Source organism: Trachurus japonicus, chromosome 22, assembly GCF_045865225.1.
Source record: "Trachurus japonicus isolate A0001 chromosome 22, Traja_1.0".
Taxonomy (NCBI): Eukaryota; Metazoa; Chordata; class Actinopteri; order Carangiformes; family Carangidae; genus Trachurus; species Trachurus japonicus.
The window spans coordinates 10,959,224-10,983,683 of NC_140928.1; the positions used below are offsets into that span (position 1 = coordinate 10,959,224).

At 41.0% G+C, this 24,460-nt stretch overlaps 2 protein-coding genes across 2 annotated transcripts; both read left to right on the top strand.

Annotated features, from left to right (window-relative positions):
• The first annotated feature begins 4,943 nt into the window (after positions 1-4,943).
• On the top strand, positions 4,944-9,528 carry slc39a9 (solute carrier family 39 member 9). Its single transcript, XM_085767137.1, has 7 exons — positions 4,944-5,508; positions 5,731-5,839; positions 6,879-7,082; positions 7,429-7,497; positions 7,647-7,732; positions 7,981-8,115; positions 9,088-9,528. The coding sequence occupies exons 1-7, from the start codon at positions 5,413-5,415 to the stop codon at positions 9,319-9,321; spliced, it is 933 nt and encodes a 310-aa protein (XP_085623263.1). The 5' UTR covers positions 4,944-5,412; the 3' UTR covers positions 9,322-9,528.
• A 3,730-nt stretch (positions 9,529-13,258) lies between these two features.
• Positions 13,259-24,187, top strand: plekhd1 (pleckstrin homology and coiled-coil domain containing D1). Its single transcript, XM_085767816.1, has 13 exons — positions 13,259-13,736; positions 15,129-15,222; positions 15,383-15,472; positions 15,847-15,923; positions 16,171-16,262; positions 16,367-16,419; positions 16,925-17,019; positions 17,116-17,209; positions 18,799-19,007; positions 19,972-20,104; positions 21,447-21,591; positions 22,712-22,855; positions 23,517-24,187. The coding sequence occupies exons 1-13, from the start codon at positions 13,582-13,584 to the stop codon at positions 23,672-23,674; spliced, it is 1,539 nt and encodes a 512-aa protein (XP_085623942.1). The 5' UTR covers positions 13,259-13,581; the 3' UTR covers positions 23,675-24,187.
• The last annotated feature ends 273 nt before the right edge of the window (positions 24,188-24,460 follow it).

Sequence of the window (24,460 nt, forward strand, 5' to 3'; positions counted from 1 at the left end):
CACCCCCCCCTGTCGTCTTTTTAAAATGGCCTGTTTGGTTTTTGGTCATTTTCTCCAAAACCACCGGCCCGATTTCAACCAAACCTTCTGCGTTGGACTCCCCTCGGACCCCCAGATGATATATCCGAGTTTGGAGAAATTTGAAGAAATTTTAATTTTTGGTCAAAAAAAAAAAACGTAACACCCCCCCCTGTCGTCTTTTTAAAATGGCCTGTTTGGTTTTTGGTCATTTTCTCCAAAACCACCGGCCCGATTTCAACCAAACCTTCTGCGTTGGACTCCCCTCGGACCCCCAGATGATATATCCGAGTTTGGAGAAATTTTAATTTTTGGTCAAAAAAACAAAACGTAACCCCCCCCCCCTGTCGTCTTTCTAAAATGGCCTGTTTGGTTTTTGGTCATGTTCTCCAAAACCACCGGCCCGATTTCAACCAAACCTTCTGCGTTGGACTCCCCTCGGACCCCCAGATGATATATCTGAGTTTGGAGAAATTTTAATTTTTGGTCAGAAAAAAAAAAACCTAACACCCCCCCCTGTCGTCTTTTTAAAATGGCCTGTTTGGTTTTTGGTCATTTTCTCCAAAACCACCGGCCCGATTTCAACCAAACCTTCTGCGTTGGACTCCCCTCGGACCCCCAGATGATATATCCGAGTTTGGAGAAATTTGAAGAAATTTTAATTTTTGGTCAAAAAAAAAAAACGTAACACCCCCCCCTGTCGTCTTTTTATAATGGCCTGTTTGGTTTTTGGTCATTTTCTCCAAAACCACCGGCCCGATTTCAACCAAACCTTCTGCGTTGGACTCCCCTCGGACCCCCAGATGATATATCCGAGTTTGGAGAAATTTTAATTTTTGGTCAAAAAAACAAAACGTAACCCCCCCCCCTGTCGTCTTTCTAAAATGGCCTGTTTGGTTTTTGGTCATGTTCTCCAAAACCACCGGCCCGATTTCAACCAAACCTTCTGCGTTGGACTCCCCTCGGACCCCCAGATGATATATCCGAGTTTGGAGAAATTTTAATTTTTGGTCAGAAAAAAAAAAACCTAACACCCCCCCTGTCGTCTTTTTAAAATGGCCTGTTTGGTTTTTGGTCATGTTCTCCAAAACCACCGGCCCGATTTCAACCAAACCTTCTGCGTTGGACTCCCCTCGGACCCCCAGATGATATATCCGAGTTTGGAGAAATTTGAAGAAATTTTAATTTTTGGTCAAAAAAAAAAAACGTAACACCCCCCCCTGTCGTCTTTTTAAAATGGCCTGTTTGGTTTTTGGTCATTTTCTCCAAAACCACCGGCCCGATTTCAACCAAACCTTCTGCGTTGGACTCCCCTCGGACCCCCAGATGATATATCCGAGTTTGGAGAAATTTTAATTTTTGGTCAAAAAAACAAAACGTAACCCCCCCCCTGTCGTCTTTCTAAAATGGCCTGTTTGGTTTTTGGTCATTTTCTCCAAAACCACCGGCCCGATTTCAACCAAACCTTCTGCGTTGGACTCCCCTCGGACCCCCAGATGATATATCCGAGTTTGGAGAAATTTTAATTTTTGGTCAAAAAAAAAAAAACGTAACACCCCCCCCTCTCGTCTTTTTAAAATGGCCTGTTTGGTTTTTGGTCATTTTCTCCAAAACCACCGGCGCGATTTCAACCAAACCTTCTGCGTTGGACTCCCCTCGGACCCCCAGATGATATATTCGAGTTTGGAGAAATTTTAATTTTTGGTCAAAAAAAAAAAAACGATGGGAAAAGTAATTAATTAGATTACTCGTTACTGAAAAATATAACGCCGTTAGTAACACCGTTATACTCTAATGCCGTTATTACTAACACTGCACACATGCACACATACACAAACAAACAAACACACAAACACAACACTGTTCCACACAGTAAAATGTAAGCAGTTAGTTGAGTCGCCATGGTAACTTCTGAGGGCAGGCTGCCAATCAATCAGATCATTAGGGAGAGAGGAGTTCTGTGGCTTTCTGCACATGTACACGCAGACAGAGAGACCGTCAGACACACACACAAACACACACACACACACACAGGTTTTCTAGTATCTATCTATCTATAAACCCTTTGTCTCTTTTTTTCTCTCTTTTTCTTTCTTTCTTTTACTCCTTCATTTGTATTTTCCATAACTTCTTTCTATCTTTCCCTCCCTATCCATCCATCCATCTACCTCTTTCTATCTATCATCCCCCTCTCTCTTTTTCTTCTTTCTTTGTTTCTTTCACCCCATTTCTTTTTACTTCTTTGTTTCTTTCTGTTTTTCTTTCTACTCCTTTTCTCTTTCTATGTTTCTACCCCATTTCTTTCTTTCTTTCTTTCTTTCTTTCTTTCTACTGCTCTCTGTATATCTCTCTCTTTCATTTATCCACCCCAATATCTTTCCTTCTTTCTTACTACTCCTCTGTCTCTTTCATTCATTCTCTATTCTCTTTATGTTCTATTATTCTGTTTTTCTTACCTTTTTCTTTCTCTATCTACCCTTCTCTCTGTGTCTTCTTTCTTTCTGTCCTTTTGTTCTTTCTTTCTTTCTCCATCTACCCTTCCCATTTTCTTTCTTTCCTTCTGTCCTTTTCTTCTTTCTTTCTTTCTTCAGCTCATTCAGCATTGTTTCAACAATTTCTTCAGCTCATTCAGCATTGCTTTCAGCATTCACACCATTTCCATTCTTGGAAATGTTTTTTCTAGTTATTTTTCCACTTCCGGCCGACTTTCGATTCGCAGGACATATTATATATCAAAACGTGCGGCTTGATCGGGATCGGTGTGCTATTACTTTTCTCAACAGTTTACGAATTTTTCGCGACGTAAGTCGCGAAAAACTGCGCAAAATTTTTGCATGTAAGTCAATGGGACGGGCGGAAAAAAAAGACCGAAAAAGACCAATCATTGGAGTTTAACAAACGTCTACTGCTCAGGCATACTTTCACCTAGAGACTCCATTTAAACTTTAAACAGTAGACACAAGTCTTGTGTATTGTTGTCGTATTACTCCACGTTTTGATAGGTCATATAGTTTTTGATCAATCCCTGTTCAATGACCATGATCATTTTTGGAGAAATTATGAGATTATAATGGGTGTGTATTGGACGGAATGTTCGTGTCAGAGTGGGTGACATCATCGGTTAGAGTGGGAGAGATGCCAGAAAAACTCCAGATTTTTTCTCTATCCAACCTCCAAACGGCCACAATTTACACTCTACACACATAATTTCCGGCACGTTTGTAGACGAGCTCATCCTTGATCTCTTAATCTGCTCAAAATATCAGAGTGATTTACAGAATTTAAACTCTGAGCCTCTAAGTGCGGTCACGTCTGTCTCTGCTCCTCATTGAGTCCAATACAAATATTTTCTGAGAGAAGCAGAACGGCCTGATGTTTTAAAACTGCCAGCGTCGCCAAAATATTTACTGTAGAAACACCAAATCGTACCAAAATTTTCAGGAAGTCCTTAGAGCAATGTGATCTGTGTTTTGTTCTGATAGGAGTTACCGTTTTCTCACCCTAAGCCTAAATGTGAGACCGGTGCAGAGGCAGAAAATGGCTCTTTTTCTCCACGTTTCTGTCTGTCTCAGCCTGCGGGGGCCCCTATCGCCGTGGTAACCTCTTTGATCCTCAGGCCAGAGCTCATTAACTTCATAAACAATCCACCTGGCGCTCGTTTAAATGTTTATAAACACAGACACAGCTAAATCAGACTGACACAGGATGCAGCTACTAACTAACTATGTGTCAAGTCAGTCACACACACACACACACACACACACAGACTCTAGAGCCAGCTTCATGTGATTACAGTCACACACACACACACACACACACACACACACACACCTTCATGTTAAAACACAGTTAACGTGCAACAGAATTTAAACTTAAACCATGATTTAATCTGGTTTTAAAGTTAAACCTTGTTGGTGTCAAATGCGTCAAATGCCTCTCGTGGGAGCAGCTGATAGAGTCCCCCCCAGCTGAAAGCAGCCCACCCCACCAGCCAGAGGGTCCAGGACCATAGGGACTGCAGTGGAGGAAGGCTGCCTTAACACCCTGCACAATGGCACCCAGTACACAGAAGTTAGACAGGACCAGTCAGCCCATCACCTGGTCCGTTCAACAAATCAGTTTATGCTACTGTGATTTATGTAGCCTAGTTAAATACTACAGTAATCATCATAGTGTATTGGCAGGAAAGACCATTTAAATCTGTATCAAATATCGATTAATGAATTAATCGATAATTTGCATGTTGGTCTTGGTTAAGTACCACCTTGAAAAAAAAAACAATGTTTTGTTGCTTAAGCTATTCAGTCATTCAATGGTATACTAAAATCCATGTGAAAAAAATGCTTCTCACTGTTCTCAGGTCAAATATTTATATGCGATTAAAATGCAATTAATTGCGATTGATTAATTACAAAACTAATTAATTAGATTAATTGTTTTAATTGAGTCCTGGCCCTATTACACAAGACACACACATACACACGCACACACACACACACACACACACACACACACACAAACCTAATGTGGTTACAGCATCAGTGCTTATAGAAAAATGATCATGTGTCTGTCTGATCAGCTCTGTCTTGACGATCGTGGGTTTGATTCCCATGTTCACAGAGATGGCACAACCGGCAGTAGCCCCGTGGCCCATTCAAAATTTCCCGAGAGGAAATTTTCTAGTTTATTATATAACTTTATACACATATTTGTATGTGTATTTTGTTGTTGTTTTTCCCCCCATCTCTGGGTTCTCATATGCACCTGTTACTTTATTGTGTTGTTAAATGAATATGCCATGGTTGTGTGCTTGTGTGTACATAACTATTTGTGCAATAATAAAAAATAAAAAAACTTAAAAAGAAAAAAAAAAGTGACCCCTCCTCCTCCTCTTCTTCCAGCGCTTCTGGCGGAGACGTGGCAGCGGACGACGTCATGAACTCCGACCCGGAAGTGGTTTGTGACGGCACCAAACAAGAAGATGTTCAGTTAGCCACTTTTGTTCGGTGCTAACCAAATCGGGAAGTTGCAATACAATGTTTGACAGCTGACTGTTCAAGAAACGATGCGGGTTGTCGGCTGTTTGCAAGCGAAGCTTAACGTGTCAGGGTTTCTTGGTTTGTGGATTTTCTAAACCCGGAAAAAAATTGCCGAAGCTAGTTAGCTTAGCGTTGCTAAAGCTGCCGAGGCCAGAGCAGAGGCTGAAACCGTCTCTGTTGAGTTAACGTGGATGTTTGACAGGCAGGAGGCTGAACTAAACTTAATAAGAGTGTAGTTAACTAGCAGCTACCGTCCGGGGAATGCTGTTTAACTTGACGAGCACGAATAAAAGCCCGTGTTAAAAGTGTAGGTGTATTTTAGCAGGGGGATTAGCCGAAGAGAAAAAGTGCAACCATGGACGATTTTAGCTCGATCAGCCTGCTGTCTCTGGCGATGCTGGTGGGATGCTATGTGGCCGGGACGATTCCTTTAGCTGTCAACTTTTCTGAGGTGAGTTTCTAACATGTAAAGCTTTCTATAAGTGTTTTTCGCTGAGGGCTAACTTTCCCTGCTGCCTCAGTCCCATTTTTTTTTTTTTTACAGAGGTGAAAGTTCATCCTTCTGTACCTTTATCAGTGGTGTTGACTGAATCATCACCTGTGCGATGTTATCAGTCAAATAAACAAGAAGCCTTGTGTTTTAAGATCTTGTCTGTGACTCTTGTTCCTCCAGGAAAAGCTGAAGCTGATCACTGTGCTGGGAGCAGGGCTGCTCTGTGGGACTGCACTGGCTGTCATCATCCCTGAAGGGGTCCACGCGCTCTACGAGGAAATCCTTGAAGGTAGAAAAATAAACAAACCAGTGCAGAATTTATTTGTCTGTTCTCCAGCACACATTGGAGAAATCTACTTTTTTTTTGTTAAATGCTGCAAATCCTCAGTCTGGAGAAAATGCTTTGACTGTATAGATTGTTTATTAACTTTGAAAATCAAAATTTAGCTCATTAATTCTCTCACTTGACTAAATGACAAAACATGTCATTTCTCAATCTACTTTTTACTGTCCATATTCCACCAGTTAATGACCACATATCCAAAAAATAAATAAAACAAAAAAGACAACTCTAGGCCAATATGTGGTTAAAACCTTTCCAAAATGACTCTTAATTAATTCTACAACAATAACATTGAACTGTCATTTCAACCTGTACGGTTATCCTATACGTTGCATGGAAAGGTTGTCATTGATTGCTTGGAGTGTGTACCTTCTACCTTGAGTCGAGAGTCTTGAGATTATGTACAGAAATTATGTAACTGAAAAGTCAAATCTCTGCTGTATGTGACCTTATACAAACAAAAATGATCTTTGTCAGAGCTTCAGCAACCAAAGGAGTGCCATTTGCAAGACATACACCACCATATAACTAATAACAAAGCATACCGGTATGTACACTCTGGATAATTGCATTCCTAATAATATGCTCAATCAGTCAACCACGCTGCAGTGCACTGCATAATAGGTCATGAGCTTCAGCACATGAATGTGCACTTGACAGATCTGCAGAAAGGATATGATGCAAGTTTTGTGGAATCCATGTCAGGAAGAACCTAGCCAAGCAAAAGCAGGGCCAACCCATCATTAGCATAATAAATATTTGCCCGTCACAGTTTGTATTGTGTCCAAACAGAGCAAAGTTCTGTGGGGGCTAAAGGGCAATGAGTTGACGTCTATTTCTGTTACGCAACACATTTTGTGATGGTCTGTGTACTCAGCAGTGTCACACATCAGAATTTGGATCACTCTGGTATCGATGGATTCGGCGGATTCAGCTAACTGTGTCATCTAACGGTCATTCTGCCTCTCTCTGTCCTCTCCTGCAGGTGGACACCACAGTCATGGCCAGGCTGGAGTTGCGGAGGTTTCAGATACAAAGGTTGAGGCAGATGTGGCCCTGGGCGCCAGTGGGAAACACGAACACAGTCACGAGCAGCTTCACGCCTGCATCGGAGTGTCTCTGGTCCTGGGCTTCGTCTTTATGCTGCTGGTGGACCAGATAGGAAGCTCTCATGTGCACAACACTGAAGGTCAGTGTTACAAGGGACAGAAAATGCAAAGACGAAAGCAAAGGCCTGTGTTGTTGTTCCTCACCTTGTGCTAATATTCCCCAAAAGACAATTATTTTGTTGAATTACACCCAAACCAGCCACCCACCCTCACTCACTCAATTGCAAGTTCTGTTCTCCCACATGCGCCCACGCTCGGCACAAAACAAGTTTGATGCTTTTGTTTGAGCAGCTGATGCTCCACAAAATGTGACTCCACACAATTCTTACTAATTGTGGAGAAGCTGATTTAAAATTATCGTTTGTTTCTGCTTTTATATATTTCTTTAGAAAAACTCTGTCTGCTTTTTGTGTGTGTCTGATATAGATCCAGAGTCAGCAAGAGTCAGCTCTTCAAAAATCACCACCACCCTGGGTCTTGTGGTCCACGCTGCAGGTCGGTCTGGGTTCATTCACCCTCAGGTCTTATCAGTGTTAATCACAGCACGGTTGCTTGTTAAAAATGTCAAACATTCACCGTCTTTTTTTTTTTTAAAGTCAGCGATTTGTCAATGTTGTTCTCATTAACTTTCTCTTGTTCTCCAGCTGATGGAGTGGCACTGGGAGCTGCTGCCTCTACCTCACAGACCAGCGTTCAGCTCATTGTCTTTGTAGCCATCATGCTGCATAAGGTAATAATGGTTCTTATCATATGTAATCTCTGATTTTCATACTTTATATTTATGGGATATACTGTATATGAAAATTAAACCTCTTGGCAGCAGCAGAAAAAAGACAAAAACACTCATCTGTTTTTCAGTTTCTGTCTGACAATGAAATCCCTTAGGACTATTTTGGGAAATTTTATAGACCAGATGATTGAGAAAATAATCTTGTGACTGTGAACCTAATGTGAACTCTCCGACTGCATTGTCCTCAGGCCCCAGCAGCGTTCGGCCTGGTATCTTTCCTGATGCACGCTGGTCTTGAGAGAAACCGCATCCGCAAACATCTCCTAGTCTTCGCCCTGGCAGCACCCGTCCTGGCCATGCTCACATTTTTAGGCCTCAGTCAGGTAAATATAATGATTAATGAAACATATGATTCATGCTTTAATTAAATACACTGCTCACAAATAGGGATGTTTGGTTTTCGGATTAAATTGATTGAACTTAATCTGACCTTCTCTAAACCTTTGGATGCACATGTTCAACCGTTCAATGTTTCAGTACTTATAACAACATGCTGTTCTCTAACAAGGTGATTAACCCATAAAATCACAACAAGAGTCTGATCCATGAGTCGACCACTAAATGCTCTGGTTCAGTGACAGTTTGTATTGAAACAGTCCTCTTCATCATGCTGTTCACATTCTGACATCATGAGACCAAGATGACACCTATAATAAACCATCAACAGCACCTGGTTATGTCGAGGCTTCAGATGGGATGTTCTCATCCCATCGGGATATTCAAAGCTTGGGGCGAGACGAGACCGAGCTCGGTGTGTGTGTGCGTGTCTCAGACGTTGAATGACGGATGACGGATCCAATGTCAGTGGCTGGTGAATCGTGAGCAGGCTGACGTATAATCCGTGCGCCTGCATTATCCAATGCGGAAAAAAAATACCACACTTTCATCCCGGATTTACTCAAAAATAGAATTTTGCAATTGTCTGATAGATGAGTTATTTCACTAATTTTATGACCCAGAGTGGACTCAAATTCAATTTTCTTTTCTGTACACCTTTAAGTTTGCTTCCGGTTCCTGAGGTAAAGAAACTGCTCCATTAAATGTAGGGGCCCTTTTGTCCTTGAAAACCAGCACAGCTGACAAGACGAAAGGTTTCTGCAAAACAGCCATTTACAGGTCATGTCTGGCAGAAGATTAAATTTCATTAGCTATAAAAAAAAAAAAATTAAATTATCATTATGACAATAAATGAATTTCATCGGTATTTGATCCAGCTCGGAGGAAATGTGTCTTAGTGAGAGAAACTTTCAGCCGGTTGTTTTTCCTCACATTGTTTTTGTTTCTTTTACCCTCAGAGCAGCAAAGAGGCCCTGTCAGATATCAACGCCACCGGTGTGGCCATGCTCTTCTCCGCCGGCACCTTCCTCTACGTGGCCACCGTCCACGTCCTCCCTGAGGTGGGCGGCGGCGGCCACAGCCACGCTCCCGCAGGAGGGAACGGAGGGAAAGGACTGAGCAAGGTGGAGGTGGTGGCTCTGGTGCTGGGCTGCCTCATTCCTCTGGTGCTGTCTGTCGGTCACCACCACTAGACCCCGCGGCTCAGGACGGATCAGAGACGGGTGTACAGGGGAAAGAAGAAGCAGAAACAGAGACTTCAAACATTGTGGATTTAAATGTCTTATTGCTTGTCTGCCGATGGACCTCGTGGACCAGACTGTGGCTCGCTGCGGGAACGTCGCACGACTCAGAACTGAAGCTGAAACAGGGTTCGAACGATGTTGGGGAAATCAGAGTTGTTGCGGTGACGAGACGACCGAGGCACACAACAACGTTTTTTTTTTCTCTCCCCCTCCTGACACTGATGACGAAACATGATGGTACAGCTGCTGTATGTGTCCATTTATGCCACCAGATATATTGATCCTGTTCTGGGAGGCCAGAGGACAGTTAGCTCAGTTTATCTAGATCACTGTGGAGTTTTCAGTGTTGCATTATTGTGCTTGTGCAAAAGTCAAAGAACCAACCCTGATTTCATTACAGTGACGTTTTTGCTCGATGGCAGTTGCACAGTGAGATTTAGATAGTCTTGATCCAGCTTGTGATATTGAAAGCAACCTTTTTTAAATATAATTGTACAGATCTCTTAGCAACTATCCAGACTGATTCAAACTGATTTTCAAGTGCCATATTAGCGAGACCCCGAAGAACATTACAGTTTGTAGACGACCTTCCTTTTCTTATTTTTGTCAGCAACACAGGTCCTGTTCTCGCAGCAGGATGAAGAATCAGCCCCAGTAACCACACAGTCATAACCGAACAACAGGTTTTCCTTCAGTTACTCAGTTTGTCAGTTTGTTTTCTATAAAACCACATGTTTAGTTTTGTGGTACAGTCAGCTAAAACAAAAGCTCCAACACAAATCTGTCACTTTGTTTTCACCTGGTTAGGGCCTAGTTGTTTATTTCTGTTCTGTTAAACCAGGAGATGATTAATTATAGAGATTGCAGGTAAAGTCTCTATAGAACTTGTCTTAAGTGACTCTGAATATAGTGTTAACTAAGCTTATTTTAGAGGTGGAGGGTTATTTGAGCAGCTCTGAATGATCGAGTGAGCTACTCGTCTTCTAGAGGTCGTGAACTGGATGAAGTGATGTAGGGACCATCGGCTCAGGAGGACGTTATAAAACAGGTTTTGTTCAAATTTTTTAAAGATGTTTGCGCCTCATTACTTTATAACACCTGAGCAATAATTGTAAGAAAAGTGTGAAACTGTGGGTGGAACTGAGTGAAATGGATACAGAGGGTTCACCTCGTTATGTTACTCACATATGAAGGTCTGTCGGGTAGATAATCTTGAACGCAGCCTCGCCGAGATGTCGCCGACTCTGCTCCATTTGAAGGTGAAACGGTTGAAGCGTTCAAGTCGAAGCAGGCTGCTCCCTCTTCTATCAGGACACATGGATGTTGTGGGTGTTTCTGTATCACTGTGCCTGCTCACAGCAGAGCTCATGTGTGTGTATATGTGTGTTGTACAGAGAAACTTCCTCCACAATCACCACAGATGGAACTGCTTACTCACCTTTTTCATTTTTTATTACGGTTTTTGTTTTTGTTTTTGACATGGATGGACTGATTGTCTCTGTTTTACGTCGGCGTTTACCGATCTCACGCTCAGCTTGTCAGCTCATTCCAACACCTACGACGAGACGACCGTCACCGTGATGTTTTAACTTCCCTGGGCGATTGTGAGATACAGTGATGGGTCGCACGGACGGCCAGCAGCTGCATGACTGTTTTATTTTTTTATGGGACACTGTATATGTAAAACAAAAGGGAAAAAACATACACACAGAAATGTGTCGCTCTGTGCCCGGGCAAGTTGGCCAGCAGCCCCAGTATGTGTGGTTTCATCTGTCTTAACAATGTGATGTCAGAAATCCTGCTGATTTTTGTTTTTCCATCCTGACAAAAATCATTTAGATGAATCTAACGTTCTCTGGTTTTTGTGTTTACAGCATTATTTATTCACTTGCTGGGAATTTTCTCTATCAGTTGTTTAGTCTGTAAAATGTCCATTAGGATGTTTTTGAATGTCTTTGTTCAGCTAAGAATCCAAAAAACCCAGTTACATCTACTTTACTGCCCAACAAAATCTGTGAAAACTGAAACCTCTGAACATTTATTTGAAAAAATACCTTTAATGATTAGTGATCTGCACCATTGTTACTGTCACCACCTGGTTTAGATCTCAAACATTTTCCCAGTATGATGAAATATTCATGACTAAATAAGCAGCAAAGTTAATGCTTGGGGAAACTGTGGGTGCAGTTTGATCACATGATTGATAGCGGTGGTAAAATAGACAAACCACAGATTTCAGAGCCTTAAAAATTTGAGACAAAGAATAATTCAATTCAATTTTATTTATATAGCACGTTTCAGGTGCAAACTCAATGTGTAAAAACAACAAAAAACAGATCTACTATTTCAAAAAGATGAAGAATTACATCATTAAAATAAAACAAACATGTAGCTGTCCAGTGAAAAATGTAATAATTTATATTGACTGGAAGCTCAAGTGTTGATTTATGGATGGAGCCTTTTTTTAAGTCCCCACTCCCACCAGTGATGTCAAAGAGTCTTGGACTACACCTGTATGACACTACAACAAGATGACACTTCAACTCCAGTGGGTTTTCAGGCACAAATAATAAATTAATAAACTCACCAACTAAATAACTAAACTAAAAACCTAGTGAATTATGAGGTGTTATCAAGCAAAAAGTTGGGCTGTTTTCTTACGCTAAAGAAAAATTCATGTTCAGGAGATACAGGATTTGCAGACTTCAGTTTACAATGTTTCAGAACAGAAATAACATTCACAATGTTTAGTTTAGGATAGTGAGTGACAACATGAAAGGTGTTTTACTGGAAGAATGTAAAGATGCATCCTGAACATTCAGAATAATAAACTTTGATTGGCTAAGGGAGTCTACTCTTCAAACTAAGATAATAATAATTTAGCCCATTACATGTCACACACACCTCAGAAGGTGAAGTTTTAACGGGACCTATTATTGACTGTAAACAATCAGGAAGTGATGACATCACCTACTGGGGCTGCTGGGAGGTTTCACTCTGGATCAGGAGAGTTTTAGTATCAGGTTCATATTTGTAATCGTTTCAGTTGGGGTGGGTGTGTCTTTACTTTGTTTTTTTGTTTTTTTCGGTCATTCCAGGATGAGTCCGCCTTATTTCCATATTTTTGATTGTGAAAATCAGTTGTAAAGCAACATGTTTTATGACGACTAAATTAAAGTTTTTTTTAACTGGTGAAAACGCTGTGGTGTTTATCAATGATTTAAGCACAGTGCTGTTAGAAATGCTGCAGTTTTTTTTTTATTTTCTCCAGGTTTAAACAGGAGGAACTGAGTGAGATATTTTTAAATTGTCTTATAGCCATCAATAAGTAAAGATTTCTGGAAACGTAATGTTATTTATTTAGTTAACTTATGCACTTTCTGCTGAATTTGATATTTAGAAAGTTATTTTAGAGGATGACAGAGGGCAGAAAAGTCAAACTGAAAACACACGTCAGCGCGCTCATGCATTACACTGTAGAGGCTGAGCTGTCAATATCTTTATAATCTGCTGTCCATCCACTCTGACACATGTTCTATAAATTAATCTGATACTCACGATGCTAAAGCTGCATGTCAACCGCTCACACTCTCCATCCTCTTTACTAGAGAGCTGTGCAGTCACGCCTCTGCCACATGTTCTCCTAATTCACTGCCGATGGATGGACGGACCAGAAAGTCCATACCTGCCAAGAGCTGGAGACTGCATGGTGCTTTCTGCAAGTACAGTAATCTGAATAATAGCTTTTACTGGCTGGAATATATTGACTTCAGATTTAGCAACTCAGTCCTAAAGCTTCCCTCCCTCCCTCTCTCCCTCCCCCATCGCCTCCCAGTATCCATCCTCCCTCTCCTCCCTCTCTTCCCTCCCTCTCTCCCTCTCTCTCTGTCATCCCTGATTTCATCTGGGCTGCACTCTGCACTCAGTCTGCCTCCGTCTGATGAGCGTATTGGCAGCTGCATCATTCCACCCCACTGACTTATTGGGATTTGTTTGCTACTTTTCCTGTTTTGTATTGAAGCTTTTCACCACAGCTGTACATGCACTTCCATGTGTGTGTGTGTTAGAGTTATCGAGTGTTATTGGGCTAATTGTTATTGACTGACTGCATTCTGTTTTTGTTTTTTTTCAACTCTATTGATAGGTTGTTGTTGTTGTTGGGTCTTTTTTTTTTGGCACCACCTCCCTGAGTGAGGGAAGCCAGAGAGGATGTTCTCGTCTTCGTCCAGAAACTCTCTGTTCTCGCCCTGGACGTCCATGGAGCAGTCGGACTCTGAAGTGCTGGACATCAGCACCAAAGTACAGCTGCACGGCGTGCTGTGGAAGAGGCCCTTTGCACGGCCGTCGGCCAAGTGGTCCCGCAGGTGAGGCTGAGGTTTGACCTCTGTTTTTGGGTGGTTTTTATCTAAAATGTCCATATAAAGCTTCATATGTTTATATTTGCTGATGGAGCTTCTCCAAACTCCAAGGAATCAGGAGCTTAACAGGATTAGTTTTAGTTTTAGTTTTCTTTAGTTGAAAGTTTTTCCTCTTAGTTAGTGTCAAAGACTAAACTACAAAGTTATTTATATAATTTATAATATTTAAATCAACTGCTTTGACACAACGTATAAAAAAAATCCTTATTCACTTTTTTTTTGAGAACAGAAACATTTGAATCAGTTTCACAGCTGTAGTTGGAAACATCTGCAGTGATTTTCCTCCTCATCATAGAATAAAGTCAATCTTTTTTCTTTTAAATGTTATTATTATTATTGATATAGACTGATAAAACTTGGCTGTTTGTATTTCTGATGTTGAATTTTGGACTTATTTGACCTAAAATGGACATGCTGTGACCCGTTGACATCAGAGGATTGTTTTACATAACGGCAGGATACTTATCCACAGACGTCTCACGCCCCAGTGTCAGTATATCCTGACAGGAGTGAACTGTATGAATAAATGCCTGGATTGGTACCTTATGTCATGATAATGCTCTTAGTTTATATAACAAGTTAAAAGGACAATACACAGCGGGTCCAGTCCAGAGAGTCCATTTGCCGCTCGCTTTGTGTAACCTTTCTCATTTGTTTGAGTCATAAAGGTGGAAAGACTTTTTGGTTTTTGGCCAAATGAGAGACGATTGAGTTCAGTTATTTATGGTTTATTGTTGTTTTCAAGTCTATTTAAACTTGAGTCAGATCACAGCAATTTGTTTAAATAACTGAAATTAAAGTTGCAGACAGGCCACCAGATTGACCCATAAAGTCTGATTTAAAATATTCTAATCATTAATACATAGCAGACACTTAGATAACATTAGCTGACAGTTATTTGTTATTATATCATAATATTTCTGACCAGGATATGTGTAAAAATAAATTTGTCTGTGAGCAACAAAGGGTTGCTCTAAATGACCTAAATTAGAAAATGACACCTTATGTATATTATATGTACTATCCTAAGGCCAATACCTGAGTGAGGCTCCATATCATTCAATCAAATGTTTCCGGTTGTTTCTACTGTAGTGTAGGTTTAAAAGTCAGGACTTGTTCATTATTGCTCAATCATTTTATTGATCTCAAAGAGTCAAGCAAAAGCTCTTAAAGCTTAAATTTTAAGGGAAACAAATCAGATGCTAATAAGGTTTTAGTCACTGCAACATACTAGTATTGTGCTCATCAGATCTGTGCTGAGAACATGAGCAGACGTTGGTTCCTTTCAGCCCCACAGGATTGACTCACTGCTGCTTTATTGTCTTCCTCGGTACAAAGATTCTTCATCATCAAAGACAGCTTCTTGCTCTACTATGCAGAGAGCGAGAAGAGAAACTTTGAAACCAACAGGTTCTTCAACATCCACCCCAAGGTGAGCGGCCGCTTCTTCTCTGAAACCTCAATAAGAGCGTGAAGAAGAGTGATGATGACTCTCGGGGAGTTTCACATGTGTAATTGTGTGTTTTTGTAGCACAAACATAACAAGATCATCACAGCGCTGTAACTCACAGTTTGATGTGTTTGTGTGTCAGGGAGTTATTCCTCTGGGGGGATGTGTGGTGTCGGCTAACGAAGACATGGGGATGCCCTTTGCCATCGTGATCAACCTGGAAGATTTCACTGTAAGGACATCGTCTTACAGAGTAAGACGAAACTGCAGACACACAACCTTGAATAGCAAATTTATACCAAAAAGGCATAACAACATGACCCCAAAGTCAGGACCGGTTGTCCTGCAGAGCAGAGCTTAAAATGTTTCTTTCTAATTTGCACTTTGTACTAAAACAGAAATAATAAGTGGAATCAGCCTTAATCCTGCTACAAATAGGACGCATAATGGAGTGAATTTAACTGCACACCGGGACATGACTGAAACACACACCCCCTTCTGATTTCCCAGCAGCTCAGAGATAGAAATCTACTGTGTGTTTTATAGTCTCAGTCCATTAGTGATGAGATGCTGATGTAAAATATCCAACGTGTGTGTGTCCCCCAGGGGACCATAGTCCTGGCTGCAGAGTCCGAGGAGGAGCAGGTGCAATGGATGGAGATGCTGCAGGAGTCGGGGAAAGTGTGAGTGACAAATACACAGGTAGTACAAGACAGGACATGATGGGTAAAGGCCTGATGCAAACTCAACTGTAACAATAGCGTACTGTAGGGTGTATAACAGTGTCAGGTCTGTCTTAGCCAAAACAACACTGGAGAAATGAATACCATCCACCAACTACAGCTTTTTAAAAGGACAGCAATCTGCTATTTACAAGCACAGTGTTTCAGTTTGACTAATTTTGTTACATTGTGTGTGTTGCACTAACAGCACGTGGAAGAACGCCCAGCTGGGGGAGGCCATGATCGAGAGTCTGGAGGCTCAGGGGCTGCAGCTGGCCAAGGAGAAGCAGGAGTACCTGGGTAAACACTCACCTGAATAAATGAATTGATGAGCTTTTTGACGAGTTGACTGTGTGAAATAGTCCAGTCCAGTCCAGTCGTGTGACAAGTTTTTCTGTCTGCAGATAAACTGATGGAGGAGACGGAGGAGCTCAGTCATCAAAGGGCAGAGAGAGAGGTCAGACTTCATTTACTCATCAGCTGCTGGTTTTGTTTTTATTTTGGGGTGTGCCAGACAACAAGTTCAGAACTTGTTCAAATGTTTATGAACTTTATACGCACTTCATATGTAGAGCTACAAAGATTAGCCTATTTAATGTGATTTTATTCAGTTGTCTTGTTTTGACCGGGAATCTGATGTTCAGTTTATAGATATTAAACAGAGAAAAGCAGCAAACTTCACCAGTGAGAAGATAAAAACAGGATGTTTGATTGTTTGTTAGATGGAGAAATTATTTCAAAATTGAATTATTATCATTATTGTTACTGTTGTGACTATTGTTGTTATTTGATGAATTGTTTCAGATTTTTGTATGTTACCTGAATCTTTTACTGTTTTAATAATTATAGGTACTAAAGGATCTTTTACATTGCTCTTGTCAAAAACGATCAACATTGTGTTTGTGTGTCTATGTCTATGTGTGTGTGTGTGTGTGTGTGTGTGTATATTTGTGTGTGTGTAGGAGCTGGAGCGTCTGAACCAGGTTCTGGAGGAGGAGAAGTTGAAGTTTGAGGAGGTTGTTCTGGAGCTGAAGTCAGAACAGGAGCAGATTAAACTGTAAAGACTCAGATTGTTGGACTGATGTTGTTGTTGTGTAACTCACCTGCTGTGTTGAGGTCACGTGACTCATCTTGTGTTGTGTGTCGATGGCAGAGACCTTGATGGCACGGCTCAGTCGCTAAAAGGCGTGGAGAGTGAAAAAGAGGAGCTGAGCAACTTAACGGTGATGCTGCAGAAATCCATCGAGGTACGAGAAACTGATGACACTGAACGATGTGGGTCAGAGCAACTAAATGATCAGTGACTCTTGATTGAGATCATGTAATGTTACAGCTGCTGATAGAATAATTTATGTGATCCTGATAATATAATACAACTCTGAGATCTTAGCTGGGTAAATGACTCCAGTCACACAGTATGTTGGTTTTTATATACCGGTAGGTGATAGATATATTTATATAGCTGTGATATAAAGTCCTAATTAGGAAAATAACTACAAAATATTAGAGTAGGCTACCCAAATGTAAGTTAAACAGGTTTAAAAATGTATGTATACTCACATCAAAAGGGGTTTTAAACAATCTCCCTAGAGGCCACAGAGTTATGCGTGATATCATGGTGTTTCTTGGTGTTTCCTGCAGAAGATGTGTAATACATGGAATGCATGTTGTGTTCTTTGTGTTTTTTAGTCTATTTTTTGTGAGTTTCTAGTCTTATCGTATGTAGGCACATGTGTGTGATTGTCTAACTTTTGATGTTTGTTAGCTGTCAGTCCACTTTGTAGTGTTTGTTCTTGCCAAAACAAATTATTCATAATGAAGTCTGTTCTGGCTCTGAATGACTGAGCCTTAGGCAGATTGAGTTTCTCTGGATGGAGCAAATATTTATCATATTAACACAGAGATGAAAGAGGAGCTGAGTCACTGACTTGTCTGAGTCTGAGCAATGAAGTGAATAAGTGTATTTCAAAACTTATTTCAATGCACAAAATCATATTACTGTAAGATTAAAGCTTCTCTCTACTTTTAAACTCTTAATAGGTTTTTACAAATGTAATAAATGATAATATGTGTAAATCCATTTTAATCCATGAATGAGGATTTCTAGTTAGTAAGACATTAAAACTTCCTGTTAATTCAATCACATTTTTAATGATTTAATTTAAAGCAGATATCATCGGCACGGCCGTTTCGGCTAATGCTGTGTTCAAGGCAGGCTTTTGAAACCGTAAGTTACAGCTTCAAGTCACAACTACGACTTGGTAGCGTTCCAGGTAACCCGTAGCTCGTGTTTTTACCGTCCTGTTGTCTGTGAAAGTTCCCTATAACGGCCACTCGTAACTTCCGACCCGTGAACTCGTACCAGATCGAACTGGTATGACTTCACAGGAAGGAAAAACACAAAGTACGAGTTTCCTTGAACGCACCATGAGTTAGCAGCCCCCGCCCTTGTCAGGCATCAATTGGTCCTCGTGCTACGTCACCACATTCACGCGCATCCCTTGGCTGCACACACAGCCCTTCATGCCGTTCTCTCCCCTCATTGGATAACACTTGTATCCCACAAGGAAAATTTTCTCCTCGGGTTACAGCAGAGCAGAGTGACGGAGAGACTCGTGTTTAGGCTGAAATACTTCATGTAAGTGATTGCTGACGGAAAATAGGACTATTTAGGACTTATATTAACAAAAACATTCCACTGATATCTGCTTTAAGATTTCATGATATTATACTTATAATATAAAAATATAATATGCAGGTAAATTGAAGAGGCAGACTGAATGATTTTAGGCTGAGATGGTTCATCTGGATCTAAATGTCTTCATCTGACCCTCAGGAGCTGTCACAGGAGAAGCAGCGGACCCTGGAGCTGCTGGGGGTGAAGGAGCAGGAGGAGAAGGGGGCGGCGGCGGTGGAGGAAGAGGAGGAGGAGGAGGAGGAGAGCAGGAGGAAGTCAGAGGACGGCGAGGAGCTGCTGCAGGACCTGCGACACATCGAGGAGCAAATGAAGATCCTGCTGAACGAGAAGGAGCAGGCCGACGACAAGTGAGAAACTTCACATCAGTCACTTCACAATAAAAATCTCTTGGCTCATTAGATCTTTTCAAAATAAGATAAAAAGAGGTATTTTCTCTAGTTCATGAAGAGTTTTCAGGTGGTGAACTGATCCTGGTTTTACATGATTATTGCACGAGGCTGAAGAGTGAACGTGCACATTAGAGCTTTATCCTGCGCTTCAGTTTTGGCATCTAAAGGGTCAAACACTCTGGCCTTTCCAGTGAACCTCTGTCCTAATGGCACAGAGGATGTAACTACTGGTGGAAATGTGTATTGATTTCTAAACAACCAGCCCATTAATCAGCACCAGTAAGTGGAATATTACAGGCAGCTCTTATTGACTGTGTAGCACTAATGTCCTGCTGCCATGGCTGAGATATAGAAAGCACAACTTTATGTTTCCAGCAGCTCTGTCTTCACTTTCCTTTGACATCTTCACAAAAGAGCAACAGCAATGTCAGTGAATCAGATTAAATTTAAAGCAATAGTTCAGCATTATGGAAACTATACTTATTGGCTCTGTTAGAGAACTGAAACAGGATCAGTACGACTCACTTACATGTTGTAAGTTCATATTATTTAGTGTAAAAATGACAAATTACACTATTGACAGAAATGTTATAAAATGTCAAACTGCTCCTTTTGGTGTCTGAGAAATGCAAAAATATCAGATGTTCTCCACAGACACACCTGGGCTTTGAGATTCTCCCTGTTTCAACCTTGAAATGACATTACAGGTGTGTGTTTGAGTGTGTTTACCTGCGTCCTGCAGAGCTCAGTCAGCGTGTGTTAGTCCTGGCAGTGAAGGACACACTAATGTCAGAAAATCCATTATTTTAATCTTTTTAAAAGGGGTTAAATGAGGCCAAATGAGACGAAACATTAAAACTCATCCAAACTTTCAGATAGTACGCAATGCATGATGTTCTCTCTGTGTGTGCCTGCGCCTCAGGCTCAGGGACAACGAGCAGCGGGCCAAAGAGCTGCAGCAGGAGAGGGAGTTCTACTCGTCTCAGGCCCGGACGCTGCAGCAGTCGCTCTCTCAGCTCACCGTGGACAAGCAGCAGACCGAAGCCGAGCTCAAGGTAACACAGCGTGACTCAGCTGCTCTCAGCCTGCAGTCATACAGTAACACAGCTACACAGCTACACAGCTACAAAGCAAAGCAGCACTGCTCAATGTCAGAACAAAGGTCGGCACAGTCATCAGCTGCAGGGACGAGTTTTTAAAACGGTCTCTTGGAGTTAGGGTTGTCTGACGTGTCCTAGACTCATATTAGCTCATTGCAGCTGATTGAATTGAACTAATTACATCCTGATTGTACTTATCAGTGGCTCATTAAAACCTTGGCTTGGCTTCAGCCATCATGTTCCACCTGAGCAGAGGACTAATGAACCAGAGCACATGGATAAACCTGTGAGCACGACCGTGACTGAAGGGACTTGGTCAACTACTTACTAATTTAACAAATTTCATTGTAATAATAGTTGATGAATTGTGATTTTTTAAAATGTGTCCATGTTATTATAATAGATTTTACTATGATAATACAGGCAGGGCAGATAACATTAACAACACTCCTCTTGGGGCAGTGCGTGGCGCAGTGGTTAAAGCGGCCGCCCCATGTAGAGGCTACAGTCCTCAACGCAGGCGTCCCCGGTTCGAAACCCGTGTCGGGCAGACCTTTCCTGCATGTCATTCCCCCTCTCTCTGCCTCCCCCTTTCCTTTCTATCTCTACTGTGTGCTATCCAATAAAGGCAAAAACGCCAAAAAATATACTTTAAAAAACAACAACACTCCTCTTGGATGGAGTCGGTGTTCAGTCAGGCTCAGCGCTGCAGAAACTGAGCATTGAGTTAATAAATCAAATCCTACTTCCCATAAAGAAGTTGGACCTGACACAAATTACATTTTCAATACATTTTACCTCGTAACATTTGACATAGAAATCCTTTACCCTGTAAAATGCCCTGACATAATGTGTTATTATTTTTGTGCTGTGGAAAGGAAACAGAATTAAATTGTTACTTTCAGTGGCTCAACAGCAGCAGATCCTCCTCCCCCTCCTCATTAGATCTGGCATGAAGAGCTGATTTCACATTAACGTTCACAGCAACAAAAACTTTCCTCTTTGTTTTAAACCCATCATGCTCTCGTTCTTTCTCTGTCTTCCCTCAGGCCTCAGACAGACTGAATTATTAAATAGAGAGACAAGTAGCTTAAGATACAAACTCCTGTGTTGAAGCGCCCTTGAGCAAAATACTAAAACTCACAAAACAGCCAGAACTCTCCAGACGAGTACTGTAAATAATTTCCCAGTATGATAAATTTTACTAAAACTGAGGACTGTTGTCAATGTTTATTCTGAAACAATAAATTTAACTTTGTCATATAGAACCTTTGTGTGTATTTCCTGTGCGTCTCAGGCAGAGATCGAGTCTCGGGTGGAGTTGGAGCGGAGGCTGAAACAGGCCGAGGAGGCTCTGCAGGATCTGGAGAAAGGTCTGAACTCACTGGAGCGAAGCAAAGAGAGGGACGAGAAGATGAAGGGAGATGTGACCCATCTGAGGCGTGAGTGTTTCCACTGATAAAATAGAAAAAGCACGCACAGTCTAAACACTGGGTGCCGGACAAAACAAGTAAATGATAAGTAAAAGGAAATCCGCACACCAACAAAAGCTCCAGAGCAATAATTTATTATCACCCAAAAGGGGAGTGACGTTTCGGGTTAGAAACCCTTCCTCAGAACCTGGTCGACCCAGTGCGTGCTGCACGGGTCAAAGATGATCATATGGAGTTGGGTGTCATGTCGGGTGTCAAACACACACAGATGCACAAACAGATGTAAATGCACTGTAATGTAGAATCTGATCTGATGTGGTGCTTTTAATGCCTGTGTGACTGCCTCCTTCTGGATAAAACATGTATTACATGTTAATGTCACAGGTCACATACATGTAGAGCAGTGTTTTTCAACCTTGCGGTCAGGACCCCACTTGGGGTCGCCTGGAATTCAATTGGGGTCTCCTGAAATGTCTAATAATTGATAAAATAAAAAAAATTCTTTTAACTAATTATTTTTCTTTTTAAAATGATGATTAAAAACACCACACACAATCTTAAACAACTGTATTCTATACTTTCACTTTCTCAAATATAAATCGACTTCTAATAAAATGCAGCATATAAAAATATCTGAGCTGACACATGATTGACGGGTGTGATCATTGACATTTTTGATGTCAAAATGGGGTCACAAGCCAAAAAAGGTTGGGAACCACTGATGTAGAGTATGTCTGTGTGTGTGTTTGCTCGTGTTGTTTGTGCAATCCTTGAGTGTCTCAGAGGAAAAAAACACTAAATTATACTAAGGAATAATCTCAATCTGATCTGATTTGTTCACATTTCGGCTCAATGGGATTTGTCATAGTAGACAAATCGCAGCTGTGAGTAATAACAGTAACAATGGCTCAGTAAACCACGACAGTGACACCAGGAGCCTGAAGCAGATCCACAGAATCCATCATTGTTCATTTTGATTGTTTACACCTGTGTTTTCCTACAGAGACTTGTCAACATGTGGTTAAATTTGTGGTTGTCAGGGATTGTATTACACACAGATATTAGAAGGACAAAGAGCAGCCTGTGTATCTGATGTGCGTGTGGTACGACTGTGTGTGTATTTATCCAGAGTTCTTTGAGGAGTGTATCTGTGCAGCAGAGATCGAGGCCAAGCTTCCCGCCATAATGAAGAACGCTGTGTATCTCCACAAAGCCGCCGCTCGCAGAATCAAAAGCTGCCGGATCCAGAGGAGAGCCTCCAGACGCCACTGGTGTAAGTCTGTACATCACACACACACACACACAACAAACAGCCTGATAACACTCATGTCATCACAGATGGAGTCTGTGTTCCCAACGAATACAGAAAAATGTACAGGCTGTTTTAAAATGTTATTTACTGAGTGTTAGACACTTTAAAGTTGTGTGTGCTGCTCAGAAACAAAGATTACTATTACTATACGATTCATGTTTTAGTACTTTTCTAAAACGGTCTCATACGTTTTGAAAGGATTTAATCTAGATTTTAATTATGTCCAGTTTTATTGTTTAAATGGATGTAGTGGTTGTAGTAGAAGTGGCTGTGGTACTGTTGAAGCATCAGTTGTAAATGCGCTGGTAGTGTAACATCAATTTGTGGTATATGGCTGCAAATTATGGTTATTGATTAATCATAAAATGTATAAAATGCCAATAAAGAGTAAACAATGTAATTAAGTTAGCCTACTCATTTTATCCGACCAACACGCTGAAACCTAAAGATATTTAAGTTACACTGATATAAGTTATTCTTTTAATTATTTGTTCATTAACTATGATGTTAATGTGATCCGATCTGTATCCTCAGGGTGTTTACAACATTACAGTGTTGATTTATTCCCTCAGTTTGTTCTATTTATTGTTTTGTTTTTCTCCATTTCTCCGTCTCTGTGCAGTGAAACACTCCAAGTCTTTTGCCGTGGCGAACACGGACAGCGGCAGCATGGAGGATCTGAGGGAGACGGCCCGACGACTGACCTCCGACAGCAGTTTCAGAGAGAGCGTGTACAAGATCATCACACGCAAGGACGGCACAAACAAAATGGACGACTGAGAGAGAAAGACAGAGAGAGAGGAAGGGAGAGAGAGGAAGAGGGAGGTAATGGAGGAGAAATGGTCCTTAGCTTTACCTCAGTTCACACAGTGGATGATGTAGAGACCCTGACCCCAAACTCACCAGTAAGTTATTGTAGATGAATGTAAACAGACACAGTTTTGGTGCAAGGTTTAACGGACACAGACTGAACCCTTCATAAACACAGATGTAACCGCAGCTTCTTCTCTGGTTTGTTTTAGGAGCTAAGGAACCACAGGGACGAAAAGTCTGTTTGTGTTACCATTGACAACAACTGTCTGATGTTTAAGTCGAATGATGAGACATGCAGTACGTGTATTAAGTATTAATTCAGGTTAAAGTTAAAGTAAAGTTAAATTATATATTTTGGTTAAGATGCTGAAAATATATCTTTAAATTTACATACTGTCCTGTCTGAATATTTATACCAGCACATTTCTAACATCTCCAATAATCTCCTTATCTCCCTTTCAGTTTTTGATGAAGAGCAGGAACAGTAACTTAAATATGAATTAAGATGCAGGTCTAACTCTCATCCTGATATTGTTATTGGAATAAACCATTTCATAAATTGATTTGCACATGATTAGAAGCGGTGAAGTCAGTTCCTCTGGTTCGATCACAGTATTAGTTTCTAAAATGTTCTGAGTCTGAGTCTCTGTGCTTTTAAGAAACCTTAACAATCGACTGCTATTCTAACATTTTGAACATCTGCAGTGGTGAAAAGCAACAAAAAACATTTACTCAAGTGTTGTACTGTTAAAT

Coding starts and splice junctions, on each gene's coding strand:
- slc39a9 (XM_085767137.1), top strand. CDS start 5,413: ATGGACGATTTTAGCTCGATCAGCCTGCTGTCTCTGGCGATGCTGGTG. Junction 5,509..5,730: donor TAGCTGTCAACTTTTCTGAG/GTGAGTTTCTAA, acceptor TTGTTCCTCCAG/GAAAAGCTGAAGCTGATCAC. Junction 5,840..6,878: donor CTACGAGGAAATCCTTGAAG/GTAGAAAAATAA, acceptor CCTCTCCTGCAG/GTGGACACCACAGTCATGGC.
- plekhd1 (XM_085767816.1), top strand. CDS start 13,582: ATGTTCTCGTCTTCGTCCAGAAACTCTCTGTTCTCGCCCTGGACGTCC. Junction 17,210..18,798: donor TGCTGCAGAAATCCATCGAG/GTACGAGAAACT, acceptor TCTGACCCTCAG/GAGCTGTCACAGGAGAAGCA. Junction 22,856..23,516: donor AGCCTCCAGACGCCACTGGT/GTAAGTCTGTAC, acceptor GTCTCTGTGCAG/TGAAACACTCCAAGTCTTTT.